General features: G+C 40.2%; 2 protein-coding genes across 2 annotated transcripts; both read left to right on the top strand.

Annotated features, from left to right (window-relative positions):
* The first annotated feature begins 4,555 nt into the window (after positions 1-4,555).
* tal2 (T-cell acute lymphocytic leukemia 2) lies at positions 4,556-4,894 on the top strand. Its single transcript, XM_078249800.1, has one exon. It carries the CDS (start codon positions 4,556-4,558, stop codon positions 4,892-4,894), a length of 339 nt encoding a protein of 112 aa, XP_078105926.1.
* An 8,385-nt stretch (positions 4,895-13,279) lies between these two features.
* On the top strand, positions 13,280-17,597 carry LOC144518536 (UDP-glucuronosyltransferase 2A1-like). The gene is made up of 6 exons (XM_078251284.1): positions 13,280-14,003; positions 14,720-14,868; positions 15,015-15,146; positions 15,938-16,025; positions 16,784-17,003; positions 17,312-17,597. The coding sequence occupies exons 1-6, from the start codon at positions 13,280-13,282 to the stop codon at positions 17,595-17,597; spliced, it is 1,599 nt and encodes a 532-aa protein (XP_078107410.1).
* Positions 17,598-18,925: the final 1,328 nt, after the last annotated feature.

The following is an 18,925-nucleotide window of genomic DNA, read 5'->3' as shown; positions in this document are numbered from 1 at the left end:
ATTATGCCTTGTTTTAAGACATTTACGCTTGTATTTCCAAGCACAAACAGTATTTGTGATTTATAAAATCAAACTTATAACACTTGTTTATAATTGTACGTATTATTTAATGTCCTGTGCTGTTAGGCATTCATAATTGGATGCTGGTGTATGAACAGATAATGAATGCCAATATAACAGTTGTAATTTAATAAAATATCTTTTCAAAGGTTTAGTATGTAATAATGATGTGTTTATATAACACAATGTAGTTGTAAGAAGTTCTCTTTAAATGTTTATTATTGGGCAGTATTTATTATGTTTATATACCGCTTCTAAGTAATAAGGGGTTGTTACCAATAAGATTGAACATCAAGATTACAACTGTATGCACATTCTGCTTTTGTTTTCCTCCATACAGAGCATGCTCAGTAGTGAAAAACAAACTGTGATTTATGGTCGGAGGAGTGGGATTGAGGGTCTTTCCCAGCTAAACTGATAAAGCGTCTCATTTTAGCAGCTCCAATGGTGGGGCCATTTCTTTTTCTTTTTTTTTTCATTTAGTGAAGCAATCCCCTTATCATCGTCTCTCAGCATGTGGAGAGAGTGCTTATCTTCACGAGCCAGCAGAGTGAAGCCAGCTCCCTCAGGAATGATCCCCAGACAAAGACAACCCCGAGGGACATCGACTCCAAGCTTCTCTGCCTCTGGACAGCCATATCCAGCAGTGGCTAGCCACCGCCAGGTTTTTAATTTTTTTTAAACATCTCTCTCTCTCTGTGTCTCTGCCGGCCTCTGCCTTCTAACAAACAGTGGACAAACAAAGAGTTAAATGGCACAGGAACAAAAGCTGTGGGGGCAGGATGGTCAAAGGAGTCCCCGTACGAAGGCTCGGTAAATAGCAGCAGTAATGGTGCTGTAATTGCCCCCGACTATACTAAAAGCCCTGGACTGAATGGGACAGGGGAGATATTGTGGGAATTAACAGGCTGTTTAAACCAATGCCATCCTTTAGATTTGGATCCCACTCTGACTACAGCTGTAAAGGTCACACAGCTGTTATCTTTAAATCACAGGCAGCAGTTTACTGTGTCACCTGTGTTTCCTCTCGTCTGTAAATAAAACCCACAGCCCCAGCAGAGGAGGAGATTTCCTGTGACTTAGGTGCACAACTGTTTGCTTAAACCTGGACTGATTTAAGAGGGGACAAATTACAAATCCCTGAAAAGGAAATTAATAGCGGCAGAAGCAACACAACGTATTTTGACAGAAAGAATAACACTGCAACGTGTTAATATAATGAGAAGAGGTAAGAAGAACAAAGCACTGTGCGTCATCACTGGAGACAATCAATCCATCAATTTGGCCCAATACGTGGTAATAAAGTGTCCAGTTTATCCTCCCTACATACAAAGTATGGTCAGACCCATTTTTAGCTCAAATAAACATTCCAGTTATTACTGGGACTGCATACGGTAGCTTCATTGTATTTATTCGTCTTTTTTTTAATATGAAGTCAAAGTTTGTTGACCTATGTCTTTACAATTTAATCTGCTGGTGAGATTGTATGTTAATTGACTTGCAAGCGAGAGAGCAACTTTTGAGTGATCATTATTCTGAAAATAAAACCATATTTATTTTATTTGTTTAACAGGGTGCCAACTTCGACCTTTTTCAAGCAACAACATAGAAGGGAAAACCAGACATGTTTGTACTCTTTTGATCCACTACTCGGAAGCAAACCCAGTTCCCAACAGTCACGCTTAATCAGCGGTGAATAACATGGCTGTCGTCTGACTAATCGATTATTCAACTAACTATTGTAGCTCTACTACTGCAGCACCAATTCTATGTCCAAGAATCATCTACACATACATGTCTAATTGCTGTGAGCAATAATAAAAACAGCAATAACCTCTGTTATTCAAGCTCCTTTCTACCAGACCTGACCTCATGAGATTTAGTAGTAGGCTTTAGTAGTCATCTCATTTTGTGTCTCTCAGTGTGCTTACATATTAAAACGCTACACTTAATTTAACCTAATTAATTCCCAAAGCAGCTTCGTAGCATGACATGCTTCTTCCCCAACCTGCATGACAGATACATTACAACAAATCAGGTATAATCTTCACCTGGCCATGTAGGTGTGATGAAAGTTAACTGACTGGCCCAAATAGCCTACAGTGAGTGTGTCTGCAGACCTTCAGCCTGCAGTGGAGGCTGGATGGAGCCAGAGAGCGGTGGCGCCTGGCCTGCAGGTGCAGCCTCTTGGACGTGCAGCGGGGCCCATGAATGGCCGATTCAGAAAACGGCCCCCATCGGGCCCGTTCTCCAGGCCGGGGGATAATCCCAGCCCCTAATCGGATTATGTAAATTCCTACTCCACACAGAGACTTTTATGGAAGGCTGCGTCTTTGAAACAACACTTGAAGGGTGTAAAAGGAACAGAGACAATTGGTTAAACTAGATCTGTTGTGTTTTTTTTTTTTTTATATATGAACGGAGGTTGAAAGGGGGAGGCAGAGAAGGGGGGAGAGAGAGGAGAGAGGAGTGGTTGGAGAGAGGTGAGTCAGGACGCTGTAATTTATGTGTGGCCTCTTGGAATGGCTCAACAAGATTACCATAGTCATAACAAAACCCACATTGTTCGACTGTCAATCTGGATATGGTATTTTTACCTTTTGTGGCCCAATCAGGCTGAATTCAATAGCAGAGCAGGCAGTGATATCAAGGTCTTTTTTTACGGTGCAGGGGATGGTGGGTTGTCCATGCCTAATGTCAGAGAAACAGAAAGGAACAAGTGTCCACAGCAGTAAGAGAAGGATCAGAGAGATGAACGTCTCAGTTTCACTTCAATAGGAATGCATTTGTCACCTTTAGTGCAAACCTTCAAGGATTAAATGAGCAACGAATCATAAAAGCAGCACAAATAGTCACTTAAAAGGCTGTAGAGAAAAAAAACACCCAGAATCCATTCAAATGTTGCATAGACACACCTATGACAATTGTTTAAAGTGATGATTTGTGGACAATATAATCATGAAGCCACCTCCATTGGTTCTAAATGATAGAAGAGGAGGGGGCGTGTGTTTTAACAATCACTGCTCAGTTAACACCAACCTCACACACAATGCCACAGAGGCTCCACGACAGCACACGTCACACAATAGGGTTCACCCTGCTATAAAATGTGGGATGCGAGCATGCAGCAGTCTTACCCCATCCCTCCCTCCCTCATACTCCCTCTCGCCTTTACTCTCTTCTTCCCTCTCGCCCATCAGGATCTCTCAGCAAGCATGAGAAGACACAACTGAGAGGACATTTACGCTCTCCGATACCTACCGACTCCTGGATACTGATGACCTGTGGAGGACGACTCTGCAACTGAGATTTCTGCACATTTCTACACACGTACAGGTGAGACATCTGTGGTATATTGAAGCATGTATTTCCCCTTCAGGCCACGTGTTTCCACTTTGGTAAAGTAAGTCATTAATCACCAAGAGTGTATTACAAGGAGATGTGATGTACTCTTTGCTTGCAGCTGTAATGGTAAATAAATGATGTGTAATTTGAAGATCAAATGTTGATCAGATGTTAGTTTTTTTGTTGTAGAACAGCCTTATTTTAACCATAAAGTCTCAATATATAATACAATATAGCAGCGCTTTTTAGCATTTAATAGCACTATGTAAACAATAAATAAAAAAAATTATAATAAAAGGCATATGCTTTATAATTTAGTTGTAACATACATTTGTAAGTGTTTATTAATGTACATTTGTCCACAGTTACATCTAATATGAAAACACATGTTAAACTTGTCGTCCTTTATCTGTTTATACACCAGCCTCAATTTATGGTGTGGGCACCCATTAAAGAGGACCTAACCATCCATTAAATGTTTATATACTGCTTATAATAATAATAATAATAATAATAATAATAATAATAATACTGTAGGGGGGTTAAAGCGTTTCTAAAATCTAAATTTAATGTGAACGCCTGATACGAGCCAAACAACCTCTTGAATATGAAGGAATTCCAATTTTAAACAAAAAGAGCTCAAATACGAGGGTTGTATTTTGCAGAAAGAAGCAGGAAACAACATAGATTTGGATAAATATTCTTGTACGATTTTATTAAAAAATTTCTATCAATATCTGCAATTTTTGTGCAAAGAACTACGGTATAAGGTGGCCAGTTTCCCTCCTAACATACATTCACTCTGCTTTTTGCTTCCAGTCAGTCACCTCAGAACTAGGATTATTTTCATTAATGATTAATCTGCAGATTAAAAAAATGAATGAATGAAAAAAATGTAGGAGAAATTGTCAAATGTCTTGTTTTGTCCAACCAAGGGTCCAAAACCCAAAGACATTCAGTTTGGTACTATCGTGTATGACAAAGACGAGCATAAAATATTTTACATTTAAGAAACTGGAAATTGGGCATGTTTGGTATTTTTGCTTGCAAAAAAAAACAAACACTTTGATTATCTAAATAGTTGCCGATTCATTTTCTGTCAGTCGACTAATCAATAAATCGTTGGATCTTTGCAGCTCTACTCAGCACCATGACCAGGAAGGTGTTCACCAACACGAGGGAGCGCTGGCGCCAGCACAACGTCAACACCGCCTTCGCAGAGCTCCGCAAGCTCATCCCCACCCATCCTCCGGAGAAGAAGCTGAGCAAGAATGAGATCCTGCGTCTGGCCATGCGCTACATCAACTTCCTGGTGCAGCTGCTGGAGAGCCAGAGCGGTCAGCCGGCCAGCCACTCCCCCACCGCTCTGCTCACCTTTCTCAGAGGAAACATGGAGCAGCTGCACTCCCCTCCACATCCCTGGGCCCTGACCAGTGACACTGAAGTCCCTTCACCTGGATCCAGCTGCGACAGCTCCGAGGCCTGGTAGAAACCACAAAAAAAAGAAACCCTTGAGTGGACCTTCGGACACTTTTCCTGGGTTTAAAAAAAAACTGATATTGTCCTTCCTCGACACTCATTTTTGCCTCTGCATTTGTCACCCGTGTGTGACACTTGTTTTAATGCAGAAGATGCAATATTGTGTTATATTTGTGGACTCCAACCGTGGCTGAAAATGTGGTCACAGCCTCCATGCTGATCAGTGTTGAAATATGCTTTGCGGGTTCAAATTAATTTGTATTCTGCATGGATGTGTAATACAATATTCCCTTCATGTCTTCATGTTAATATTCCTTGTTGCCAGTCCACCTGGAACTAATTTAGTTTGCAATGACAGGGTGTTTTGCAGATGAGGAAAATGGAGGGGATTAAGGAATTTCTCATTTCAAGCAATAGATTCAGCATTTGAATAGATAAAGGCTCAGCCAATTCTCCAGCCTGCAATCGTCTCAAAATAGCCAAGGGCACTTTTTTTCCTTTTTTAAATCGACATGCTGTTTTTTTTCCTCGAGAAGACTAAATCTGACCTTAATTTTCATTTACGAAGGTTACGTGACTTCAGAAGAAACAGTTCTGTGAAAGACTTTTGCTGTTTCTCACCCTTTCACACAACAATGTTCAGTATTTGTTGATTACAAACTTAGGATTGGACTGAGGAATTTCAGCAAAACTGGCAATCCTCTTTCAATAATTTCATGCTTGACCACACAATATCTTCTCATTTAAATGTGTTTTCATTTGAGGTTTTGTAAAATACGCATGTCATATAGCCAAAGATTATGAATTGATTGTCTACTGTGAAGAGTGTGCTACTTATCTTCTGATACCTCTTTTGTAAGTTATTTTGGTGTGCTTGTGAATATACAGTATGTTATTTATTTTAACTATTTATTTATTTAATGACTTGTTAATAAAAAATACTTTCTGGATCTTTTTAATTAAAGAGGTCACTATAAACATTTGTATTTTTTAAAAGCAGGAAACATTTTAGGGCTACCAAACACTGAATTTCTGAGTAGACTCCAAACTATAAACTAAATCTTAGCCTCTGTTTTTTTAAACGGTATTGTCTTTAGACTGAAAACAGTCAGTATGCATACTAAAACACCTGAGTTTTGAGTGTTGAAGGATATGATTGTCCAACAATGCAATGCACAAGGAATTGGAGGGAAATACAAATAACACCTAATAACAAACATTAAATCCTGGAAAAATATTCTTGTTGCATAGGTACCAATAGTGTACCATTTCCTGTTAGTATAAAACGGTTTAGTATGTTGATTTCTTTTCTATACTAACTGCAAATACATAGTATACAGATAATTGGCATATACTGTATACAATTAGTATGTAGTGTGGAATAAGGACACACTGTTAGAATCCTCTGATGAAATCATTTCACACTGTGTAAGACAACTGTTCTGAAGTTAAAGAGTGAAGCTGCTGCCTCTTTGTTGGTGCTCAATAAGCCCAGAAACATTTGTCCACAAGTCCTGTGATGAGCGTGTGGACACAACGCTGACCTCTGCTCTCTGTCCACTGACCAGAGGTCTCTGAGAGGAGTGCTAAAAGTGGCAGCTTAACTTGTGACCCCAGGAGTCGGAGGTCATTCTGGAGTCAAACACTGTCCAGTTGACCAACGTGCAGATGGAGTTTTAAGGAAAAGGCCACTTTGTTGCTACACGCGGTATTTGACAACATTGAAGTCCTAACTATTAAGTGTAAAGATAGGAGTTACTTGAAAGGAGACTGCAGAAATGTCAGAAGCCAACAAGTCATTCCTGTTAGATTCCAATTGTCTATGTAAACTCCTATACCCAACAAATCAATGTAAAAATTTTTACTGTGCAATCAAATGAATGGTTTATATGGGAAACAGCATCAAACTATCAAAAAAATAACAGATGAAATTAGGGCTGCAACTTTAGTTATTTTGATTATTGATAAGTCTATCGTTTTTTTGTTTTTTTAATTAATCAATGAATTGGTACGTCTATAACATTTCAGAAAATAGTGAAAAATCCCCATTATAATTTCCCAGACTTCAAAGTAACGTCTTCAAATGGCTTGGATATTCAGCTTAAAATGATATAAAACAAAGAAAAGCAGCTGCTAGCAGAAAACATTTGTAATTTTTGCTTATTAATTACTTAAGCGCCAAATTGATTATTAAAATAGTTTTCTGTCATTTGACAAACTGATTAATGGATGACGTGTTTCAGCTCCAGTTCCGATATCAGCAGTTTTGTTTGCACCCGTCTCCTTGTATGTCATTTAAACCGAGGTCAGACATTTACATGCCTAATCGCCTATTGTGACTGTAGAAAATGTGCCCCATTTTCAGGCAAAAGGCTGTAACTAACTGAGCTGAAGAGTAAACACTGAGTTGGGTTTGGGCGCTTCCACTCTGGCTGTTAAACTCTGGCTAATGGTGTGTAAACGGAGCAGAGGGCAGCTGGACACACTGACTGGAGGCCTGTGGGAACTGACAGGTGATTCTTTGTAATCCTGCAAAAATACTAAATAAATCGTATTGTACTGGGTGAGGGAAAACAACTGTACAGCGACAGTCTGCCTCTCCCACAGCACAAATTTTGGAGGTATTTACCTCTTTTGCAATTTCACAGAGAATTGAGCAATTTCATGGTGAACTGAAATAACACCAAATAAAACTACTGTGGGTATTAATAGCTAGACATCTTAATTATACAAGGTGCAATATTTAAAAAAAATGTTTAGTTCTTTGTAGGTTGAATATTTTGGTATATTTCAGACTCCATAATGTTCAATTATTCAGTCATCATTTGAAACTGGATAGGAAGACGTGACAGCTTTTCCCCATATGCTGTCAGGCTGTGAAATGCATTTTGCTGATACACTTTATTTATAGAAATCGCCCAATCACAGTATGAGCATTACTCTGACCTCAACTTTCTAGCAGGATTATGAAACCCTGCATTGAAAATAATAACAAATCTGTACGCTTCTCATTCCCTTCACCAAGTATATTTGCCTGATTGACTATTCTCTCCCAAGTATGTGGGTAATCGTCTATTGAGAGCACATTTCCTTATCAGCGTCTAGCACACTGTCTGAATCTGTTATCACAATGGGCCAGATCAGTGCAGGCAGCCCCTCGCTCTCCCGGCTGAGGCGCCCATGAAAAAGAATTTCTGGAGTTGGGTGCCAACCGATAGGCCCTGAGCTCTTTATCCCCTTAAAGCCAATTCACACTCTGCATGTTTAAATATCTCAGCTCAACCCCTGCCCTCCCACTCCCGTCATGCACTCAAACCCCCTCCTCCTTCCTCCCTTTTCCTCTCGCTCTCTCTCACTCCTCCATGGCTGCAACACCAAGCGTGGACTGCCGCCACGGCCAACCTGCAGCCTTGATGGGTGGGTGGGATGCAGGTGCAGGCTGGTTGGAGGGTAAGAGAGGAGGGGTGTCATCCATTGTTGGGCTGGACAGCACACTCTCTCCTCTGGAGCACCCTCTGATGGGGGAGCCCACTGACAATCACGCATCCTAATCTGATTATGCAAATATCTACTTCAAAAAGCAATACCCTGTAACCCTTACCCTGTGGTGGAAAGACAGAATGAGGAAGGAGGACGGGAGGAAGCAGTAGGAATGTACATAGGAAGGGCATAGAATGTGCATTTTGCCCTTGTATTCAAAATTTTTGGGTCAATGATTTTGCAATTGTATGCAACACCCTGGTATACCTATCATTCGTTTCTCTCACACGCTCTCTGTACCACCAGGGGAGGTCTGAGGGAGAAACAGTATACACTTACACACTCTGAATGGCCACTGACTCCCTCAACAGGCCATTGAATTCAATATTCAAATGCTTTTTGTTTTTCCAGACGCTCCTGAATCCAGCGTCAAAAGGAATCTACAATGTTAATGAGGGGACCAAAGTACCCAGAGTTAAGATTTAGACGCCCAAACAGTCTGAGGTGACATTTCCCAAGAACAACACAGCCTCAATGCCACCGATTCCTAAAGGCATGGTCAACAACCCCCGCCTCCCGAATATTCACACCGAACTGACCCCTCTGGTCCCAGCTGGTTTTTGAAATCAGCTGCCTCATTCTACTGCTGAATACATCTCTACAGCCATGCTGTGAAGCTGTACTTACTGTAGCCACAGTGATAACTCTGTTGGCAATCAGGATGCCAACATGTTTACAATGACACTGTTAACATGCTGATGTTTAAAGAGAGTCTCCCCCCCAGCCAGCCTATTTCCATCCTGCAACTCCAGCGCCTGAGAAGCATTTAAGAGTAACAAGAAAGAAGACTAGAGAGATTAAACAGTGGTACAACACAACATTTAAGAGCCATATGCTCTTGAAAAAGTATCTGCCCTGATGGGCAAAAACAATCCATGGCATCAACCTCTGGTTTGGGCCATGCAAAGAGTTCAAAAAACGTTTTTGGGTTGTTCTCCGTATAGACCAAGGTTATTATAGTTTAGCATTTTTCATTAGTTTTTATTTTTATTTTGTTTTGACTTTTTGTTTTCAAATTCAGTTTAGTTTTTAAAGTGGGTTTGCTAGTTTAGTTTATTTTTTAAAATGCTTAGTTTTTATTAGTTTTAGTGTTCAGAAAAAGTATTGTGTAATAATAACTCAACAAAAACATCATACAATTTTAGAAATATGTATTCACAATGTATTCAACAATAACACCAGTACATACAATGTACATATGATGAGCACAAATATGTAAACAGTCTACACAAGATGCCACAGTAAGTGCAAAATGTGTAAGTGACATGTTCCAGGAAAAAACATAAATAGCCAACAGACTAAAGAAGACATACATGAACAGGTGTTTTGAACTTTGGTTCAAGTAAAGTAGCGAACTTTTTGAAGTCCATCGAGTCACACAGTTGTGTAGACATCCCAGTATCAATCCACATATTAACCCACGCTTTCTCCCGCTTTTGGTGATCCTGCGTATTTCCTAACCAGCAGCTATCGGGTCGCCAGTGAAAGCCCTCCTATAGTGTTCTCTGTCCTGCTGTTGTCTCTGTCATGCTGCCTGGCCCTGTGCCCATACATCCACACCCTGTACCAGTACAAGTGTGCCAGGTTAGCTGGTGATCATGTTAACTGGTGATATTTGCATAAAATCAGTGACTATTCAACAAGGCCCTGCCTACTTTTTAATAGCGTTCTGCTCTGCGTCTGCCCCTCTGGTGCAAGAGGTTCACATTTTCACGAAGTGTTTGCAAGTGAGACAAAATAATGGATATCGCTGAAAACATCACCAGTTTATGTGTAATACATGTCCGTTTAAGCATTATCCATACAAATTTCAGCAGAAACAGCAACATCTGAACGTTATCAAACTCTCTCAGTAAAGTTTTGTAATCATATAGCCTACCATAATGACCATTTTGTGTTGTCAAAGTAGGCCAGCAAATTATGCTTGGGATAAATAAAAGTCAAACTGAGAAAATAAGCTTCATATGTTCTTCACTTCAAATCACTAGACTTTTGCTGCAACTCAATTCATAACTTAACCAAGATTAAGAGAACACTAAGTCGCCCGAGAGAAAACATTCAATGGCAATATGGTCATCACAACAGTGTATAGGCTACCATAAGACAAAAATTTGCCATTCTGGGTTGACACAGACATACCCCAATATGGGTCTAATGAAATTAACAATAACACTATAATATACTATAATAACACTATAATCAGTTGACTTGTGGCACAGATTGAAAGAGACTGTTTGTGCTGAGATAGGCCTACACATTCTTCGTGTGAGATGGCCCACAATAACAACGATAAATGATCACGTTTTCGCATGACTGACGTGTTTAATTTTTACCCCCAAAACGGAATAAAGTGTTAAGTGGGATCATGCCAGTTTGTTGTACATCAGTTAGGTTTTGTTATGTGAGGCAAAGATGAACCTTTACTGTTTCAAGCCTTGCATTTGCCCATGTTAAATTGTGATATCACCAGTTAACATGGGCGTATATTTCTCTCATATGTTAACCTGTGTTAACTTAGACTAAAAGTCCAATAAAAGTCCAATATATAGATAGAAATCACATCATTGCAGTGTAGTGTAGTGGTATAGATGATGTAGAAGCTAGTCCATCAACTATTTCGTCCATGACATCCAAGGTTCGAATCCCAGCTAGATCTCTCGGCCGCGAATCCTCTTGAGCGGCCCCGGGGCTGCAAAAGTGTGCAAATGTGAAAAATGTACAAAATGATGCTAAAAACGTGGTGGATTTAGTACAATCGGTGAAATCACGGACCGAGGAAGAGCGCCCGCCTGCCTCAGTGTTTGCTCCCGGGCGCCACCTACTGGCGGGATGCGGGCCACCCAGCAAGCCTGCTGCGAGTGCAGCGCCTGGGCCGAAAAGTCAAACTAGCGCGTCGTTTCATTTTATTTTTTTCCGTTCATACAGTATGTGTCGTATTTGTGTGGATAATGCTTAAAATGGACATGTATTACACATAAACTGGTGATGTTTTCAGCGATATCCATTATTTTGTTTCACTTGCAAACACTTCGTGAAAATGTGAACCTCTGGCACCAGAGGGGCAGACGCAGAGCAGAACGCTATTACAAGGTAGGCAGGGCCTTGTTGAATAGTCACTGATTTTATGCAAATATCACCAGTTAACATGATCACCAGCTAACCTGGCACACCGGGGGTTAGCTTCTGTTTCGGGGAAAGGGGGCTTTGCTTTCTCCTTTACCTTGTTAAGGTAAGCTAGGTTAGCCTCCTTGTGTGCGCTTCTCAAATGTACTTTCAAATTCGTGGCATTTTTTCCCTGTAATAAATGGTCCACATTTTACCACCTTCCACTGCAAGGCACTTGCTTTTATCTGACACAGTCATAATCAAATAGGTCTCTGCCGCTTTCTTCTGACTTTCAGTACCGCCATGATGCCAGGCGAGGGGCACGGACTAGATGTGTTCAATTTGACATGGAATGTCAGAATTTCTGGGGTTCCAGTCGGAAACTATACATGTCTACAGCACAGGCTGTATAAAACAGGTCTATGGTCGGAAATGTCAACTCTGAAAGATATAACGTTATTTGCTTTATGAAAGACGTTGACAAAGACGAAAACTAAGGACATTTACTCTATAATTTTATTTTAGTTAGTTTTGCAAACCGACATTACAGATTTAGTTATCTTTTTTTTGTAATGCCTCGTTTTTATTTTTATTTCAGTTAACGACAATGTTTTTTCCCACCTAGTTTTCGTTATTTCGTTTGTTTTCGTTAACGATTATAACCTTGGTATAGACCAGAGGAACACTACCTGAGCCAACATACTTTAAAATGTTGCCAACGTTTGCTCTTCAAAATGTCATTTAACCTTAGCAACCTCTCCACTCCAACCAGTCACCTAGTATCACCTCCGCAACCTTGGCTCCTAGGAGCAAATTAAGAGGGAGAATAAACAGTAAGAGGAGGATAAGCCAAAGAAAGCAACAGTGAGTTATTTTACTGTATTACTAAGATGCTTTTGGTCAGTACAGTATGTACACCCAGCATTACACCCCCTGACCCAGAAAACTCTTAATGTTTAACACAATTAGTACCAGTGATCAAATGTCTAGTGATCTGCAGCTAGATAAAAACATAATCCTTTTAAATGCCTTGCCTTTTCAGAATTACAGCCACCCAAAGCACACTGATCTGGAATTACACGTGCTCAACCAAATGTAGCACCCACAAGGTCCCTCCAAACAAAAAGGCTCAATAGCCAACCACGTTTTTCCAAGGCGCACAATACAACGGAGACCAAAGCTACAACAAAACTTACCCAACCAAGGCATGAGCTTTAGCGCTTCCACCACAACTGCAACTTTAAGTTGCACCCCCAGTTACTCACTTTGCAACAATATTGGGCATTCAATCACCCTAAGGCGTTCCCTACTCATTTGACACCAAATCATTTTCAAGAAACTCACTTGTTTAACATTCCTACAGTTCAGTGGTATGCAGAAAAATTATTGCGCATGCATCCTCAAATGACTGCAGTCTGTTCAAGCCCACGTAGCTAAAATTATTATTCCTCTGTGTTATTTCACTCCATCTCTCCACAGCTAACAACTAGAATGTGGGATTCTGAAGTCTGTTGTTACTTTCTGTTGGTAGATTTCTGGTACAGGTTAGAGACTTATTTGTTTTTTAAATACTGAGTGCTATCGTTACAGCTACTACCTGTTCAATCCTGTTTGTAATATAATGTTCCACACGGCACAAGGAGGAGTTATGAGCCAGAGTTCAGCTTCATTAGTTAATGATTATTTTTTTAAGAGCACCTTTGAAAAAGGATCCGTCCACAGCATGCTTTCGACTTGACAAACAGGCACCATGAAGTTGAGGCAGCAGCTCTCTGTTTGTGTCCTACAGCTACTTTGCGTGACATGGGGAGCAAATGGAGGGAACATTTTGGTCTGGTACACTGAAGGCAGCCACTGGATTAACATGAAGCCTGTGCTGGAGACGCTGATCGACAGGGGACACCAGGTGACGGTTCTGGTGCCAAGCACATCGCTCTTCATGGATACCAGTGAGCCTTCTCGCTTTGGCTATGAACCTTTCAATGTCACTGTCACAAAAGAGAACCTGCAGGACTTCCTGAATGACTTCATTCACTTCTTCATTTATGAGATGGATCATATGAGCTACTTGCAGATGTACATCAGATACATAGATGTTTTAAGGGTCCAGGTGCAGTATGCTTTTAAGTATTTGGACGGTGTGCTGAAATCAGAAACCATCATGAAAAAGCTGAATGAGGGAAAATATGACCTTCTACTGGCTGACCCAATCTACCCTGGCAGTGACTTATTAGCAGAGATTTTGGGCATCCCCCTGGTCTTCACCCTACGCTACTCCGTAGCCAATAACTGGGAGAGACACTGTGGTCAGCTACCCCAGCCATCTTCCTTTGTCCCTGGCGCAATAAGCAAGCTGACTGACAAAATGGACTTCTCACAGAGAGTGTGGAACTTTCTCGTCTACGCAGTGCAAGACATCGTGCAAGAATGTTTCTTTTGGACCAAACTCAATAAATATTACTCAGAATTCAAAGGTGAGTTGAACACATTGGCTTTATTGGAATGCTTTTATATCCAATCACCCTTGTCAACACTTTGATATTTGAAGTGCAACTAGTGCAGTGCAACTAGTGCAGTGCATTCTCAAAACGTGCCTTTTCTAATGACAGTCGAACGTACTGTGCAGTAAATATAGTTGATTAGTTTTACTTTAGAAAAAACAACATTTTAAGTACTGCTTCTACCATTGCCAATACCAACATTCCCAGTTAGAGAGAGGGTGAAATGCAAAGCAAGACGCTGTTTGCCTGTGGCCACCAAATCATTATATTATAGTGAATATTTTAGTTAAGCTAGTCTCGCAAAAACCATTAATATTGTCATTTTAGTCAAAGATTTTATCCGATATCTATTATCTCATGAAAAACACTGTTCAACTGATGTTAGCAGTTTAGATAACAGACACTCAACTGTCCTGCTTTTATTACACAGATGTGAACTAATCACAGGTAAACATTTTCAAATAGGCATATAAACTAATTGTTGGTAGCCAGCTGCGGACAACATGCTTGACTAAGCCCTGAAGCCCCGCCCCCATAGCTGCACACAGCCTAGTTCACAGTTTATTAATATTGAAGGTTTTGCATGTCCGAATTGCACCAAATTCAACACTGCACATCACTGGGTATGGGAAAATAAGCTACTGTATTAAGCTGTGTATTAAGATTAGTGAAACTTTGTACTGTGATAGGAACACCCACCAGTGCCTGCAAGATGATGGGTACAGCAGACATCTGGTTGATGCGATCCTACTGGGATTTTGAATTCCCTCGTCCTTTCCTACCTAACTTCAAATTTGTTGGTGGGATCCACTGTAGACCTGCTAAACCTTTACCAGAGGTAGGGCTGTCTCCCCTTTCACATGGTTATTAGTCTCTGATTACACCTCCACAGTTTTCCTAACTTAAACATTGAAGAGAATTATCCATTAAATGCGGGAAAAGAAAATGCTGGTTTGCATTGAGATAATGTTCCTCTTCTTGCAGAATATGGAGGAGTTTGTGCAGACTTCTGGAGACGCTGGCATTGTGGTCTTTACTTTGGGATCAATGCTCAAGAACATCACCACAGAGAAGGGAAACATTATCGCCTCGGCCCTCGCTCAGATCCCACAAAAGGTCAGAGGACAATCTTTACGGGCCAAATGAAATGGTCACAGGTCGGATTTGAACCCTGGACCTCTGCGTCGAGGGATAAACCTCCAAGTATGTGCGCGCCTGGTCTACCCACTGAGCTAACCCAGCCACAGTGTAAGCTAATTTAAGTAAGTTTCCTCTTACATAATAGTTGCTCTAAGCAAATTTAAGTTGGGCTTTTATTGTGAAGGGTAGACCCAGCAGAAATGAAGCTATAGTGTTATGCGCTGCCATTGTTAACATGGTAGTTAATAAAGGTGTGTTAGCTGTCTTAATTCACGCTGGCTCTGAGGAGCCTCCTAGTTTTTGTTTTATCACCCCGCTGATCGATTACCCATCTGAAGCAAGTCTCGAATTGATTTACATACCACATCCACGTTGACATTTAATGAAACAAGTTATTAAGCTTATGATAAGGTAGGAGGTCAGAAGCAATTCTTGATTTGCAGTAAATGATAAAGTTATATATTGCATATTTGCGACATGGTTTTTGTCTGGTTGAATACAGATAGGACACAATAAAAAGTTTAAACAATATGGATGGGAGGGGTGGAAGGGTTTTTTTCAAAAAATAAAATGATGGTACCAAATCACATGGGATTGATAATGTGATGTGGTGATAAAACCACAAGTTAAATCACCAAAGATCAATCATTTTCCAATTAAAAAGTACTAAAGTACTGCTTTTCCTTGTTATTTTAGCATGTATTATTAAATGTACTGCCATGCAGTATATTATGACCTAGACTTAGCAGTGATTTTATTGTTTATAGGTGCTGTGGAAATACAGTGGAGAAAAGCCAGCGACTCTGGGTGCCAACACCAGAATATACGACTGGATCCCTCAGAATGACCTACTGGGTAAGTAAAGCTTTTATACAAGCCTTTTACAGTAATCCTCATGACTTTTACCTTAAAGAAAAGAGAGTGGCCCCCACATTTTTTTCATCATTTCGTTTGCCAGTACAAAATCTTAAAAGGGACATACAGTAGGTGAGAAAACACAGTAAGAATGTTTCGGTAAAGTCAATTCAGAGACAATGGATTTTCCGACCATTCATAATATGCATAATTGTAAACTGGTATTTATCCAGTGAAAAGTTAACTATGCAAGCCGGTCCACACAATAAAGCTGTGCCACAATTCCATACTACATACTAATCAATACATTATGTACAGCATTTATCTTTGTAGAATTGTGTTTTTGAAGTTAATACACTAAAAGAAAAATCAACTTACCAAATCTTTCTAAATAAACGACGCCAACTTAAAGTCAAAAATATGTTTTTCCAAAAATATAATTGTTATTTTTAGTTTTCTGAAGAATGCCTGGACCCGTTTCACCTACATCCAATTAGTTTTTAGGCTGTGGGCATTTTCTTCATTTACTTTGCAGGACAATAGTGTCCATCAACAGCACACTTAAAAATCAAGGGTTGTTTTGTTTGCTTGTGTGTATTATTTTCACTTCCTTCTGTTTAAAAAAAAAAAAAAAAAAATCTGATTCACTCACAAGCCTTTGTTCAGTATATAGATGTATAGTAGTCACATCATACAGAAGTGAAAATATGTTTTAATTTGGGAAAATAATGTATGTTTCATGATTTTTGAACTATCAGGTCACCCCAAAACCAGAGCTTTCATCACCCATGGTGGCACAAATGGGATTTATGAGGCCATCTACCACGGTGTTCCCATGGTGGGCATCCCCATGTTTGCTGACCAGCCAGACAACATGGTCCATATTAAGGCTAAGGGATCTGCAGTTACTGTAGCCTTCAACTCCATGAAGACGGAGGATCTTAGAGATGCAGTTAATTCTGTCATCAACAAAAAATCGTAAGTCGTTTTACTTATCTGCACTGTTTTAGGGTAATAAAAAAGGTATTGAAAAAAGATTTTTGGAGAGCTCACATTAATAATACAGAAGCAAGATTGACGACATGCCTTAAAGGAGCCATGGCCTAATGTACTGGATGGCCTTTTCCTCTCATATATTGGCATTCATGTATTTTAAGTTTTAAAATACTATACATGAAACTAAGAAAATCCACATTTCTTATCCCCATTTTCGGTAACGCAAAAAAAATACAGTATAAAAATAAAACATACATAGCACATTTTCACCTGTATGTCCACATTCAAAGGTACAAGGAGAATGCCATGCGGCTGTCCAGTATCCACCACGACAGACCAGTGAGTGCTCGAGATGAGGCAGTATTCTGGATTGAGTACACCATGAGAAACAAAGGGGCCAAGCACCTGAGGGTTCAGGCCCATGAGCTCACCTGGTACCAGTATCACAGCCTGGATGTCCTGGCCTTCCTCCTCACCATCGTTCTGTTCATCTTACTTCTCTTCATCAAGACCTGCACATTCTGCTTCTGGATGTGCTGTGGCAGAAAGGGAAAGACAAAGAGAAAGGCAGAGTAACTGACCAAATAGAAATGTAGTTGGACACAAAAAGGATGGGTGAAAAAAAAAAAAACCTTGTTGTTCACTGGTTGTCCTGTTGGACTAAATCATGTAATCTAACCACAATGCCCTGGATTGGAAGTTGTGGCTTGGGAGCAGTAATTGTCACTACTTTGAACAACAAATTAGGACAAAAATCACTTTACAGTGTCCAGTATTCTTGTGAAACTCCAAACAATGTAATGTTTTGTACTATTTGTTTCACTGGCTTTGTCACCATAAACTTAGGTTCAGTGAGCCTAGCCTGAAAAACTGAAGAAAAAAACATTGTTAACCTCTACATATGTCATATATTGGCATTCCAATATGTGAACATTCTTTGTTAGCTCCTTTGTGTGCACCTGTAATTACGTCAATTGCTGACAGGTGTGCACTAACTTGAATAACTTAACAATTGGGCAACACACACGTACGCACGCCTGTCAATTAAACAAAGTTACGTTGTCTTCAATAAATCCATGTTACTTTTACTTCGGTGCTACTTAAAATTTCTCTGGTCATATATCTCCAGTTTTAATTTTACGTTTTTAATTAAACGATTCTTCCACAAATGAGTTGGAGTTTGGTTGGGATTTGGTGCTCTACGTGAAGAAGATTTTTCGTTTAACTGATCACCACCACATTGTCTTTTCCTACCTTAAACACCTGACATCCAGGTGCTCCCATGACTCCCTCGCAGCAACTGAAGCGGGTCTCCAGTCCACATGGCACAGTTGAAAAATGTCCACTGATCTGATGGTGTAAGCAGTATAGTTAACACAAAAATAAAACTTGGGTATCACCTTTCTCCTTCCATATACTGTAATTCAGTGTTCGAACTATACCGTGGCCTTTGGGGGAGCCCACTTTTTTTTTCACGGTGGGGTGCGACTTACAATGACTTAAGATAACGATACGTAACAGCTACAAGTGTATGCACTATACAGGATTTACCCTATTATACTTTATCGACAGGAATGGATAGGTCAAACAGCAAACAGCCACCCACAAATAGTCTATAAACAAAGCATCAGGCTGTCTTTGAGATTTCACATGAACAACGGTTAAAGTTAGTCAGGCTACCGAAGAATACCATAATTCCTCCGTTCAATTAGGCCTAAGCGACGCACCCCAAGCTTCCATCCTTAACCGTTTGCCAGCGTGTTAGCATTTGAACAAAGTGCTGTGTGTCCACAGTGTGTGCAGACTGTAGTTACAGTTTTGCCTGAGGCCTCTTGGAGGAGTAACACTTAGGTTTTACAGTAGTTCGTGACCATGCCTCTAACAGGTTCCGTTTGGACTTCAAT

The sequence above is a fragment of the Sander vitreus genome, chromosome 5, assembly GCF_031162955.1.
Source record: "Sander vitreus isolate 19-12246 chromosome 5, sanVit1, whole genome shotgun sequence".
Classification (NCBI taxonomy): Eukaryota; Metazoa; Chordata; class Actinopteri; order Perciformes; family Percidae; genus Sander; species Sander vitreus.
This window is presented reverse-complemented; position numbering and strand designations above follow the sequence as displayed.

Bases quoted from the DNA above. Each gene is read 5' to 3' on its own strand.
- LOC144518536 (XM_078251284.1), top strand. From the start codon at position 13,280: ATGAAGTTGAGGCAGCAGCTCTCTGTTTGTGTCCTACAGCTACTTTGC. The intron at 14,004-14,719 runs GTGAGTTGAACA...GTACTGTGATAG, and splicing joins ATATTACTCAGAATTCAAAG to GAACACCCACCAGTGCCTGC. The intron at 14,869-15,014 runs GTAGGGCTGTCT...CTCTTCTTGCAG, and splicing joins CTGCTAAACCTTTACCAGAG to AATATGGAGGAGTTTGTGCA.
- tal2 (XM_078249800.1), top strand. From the start codon at position 4,556: ATGACCAGGAAGGTGTTCACCAACACGAGGGAGCGCTGGCGCCAGCAC.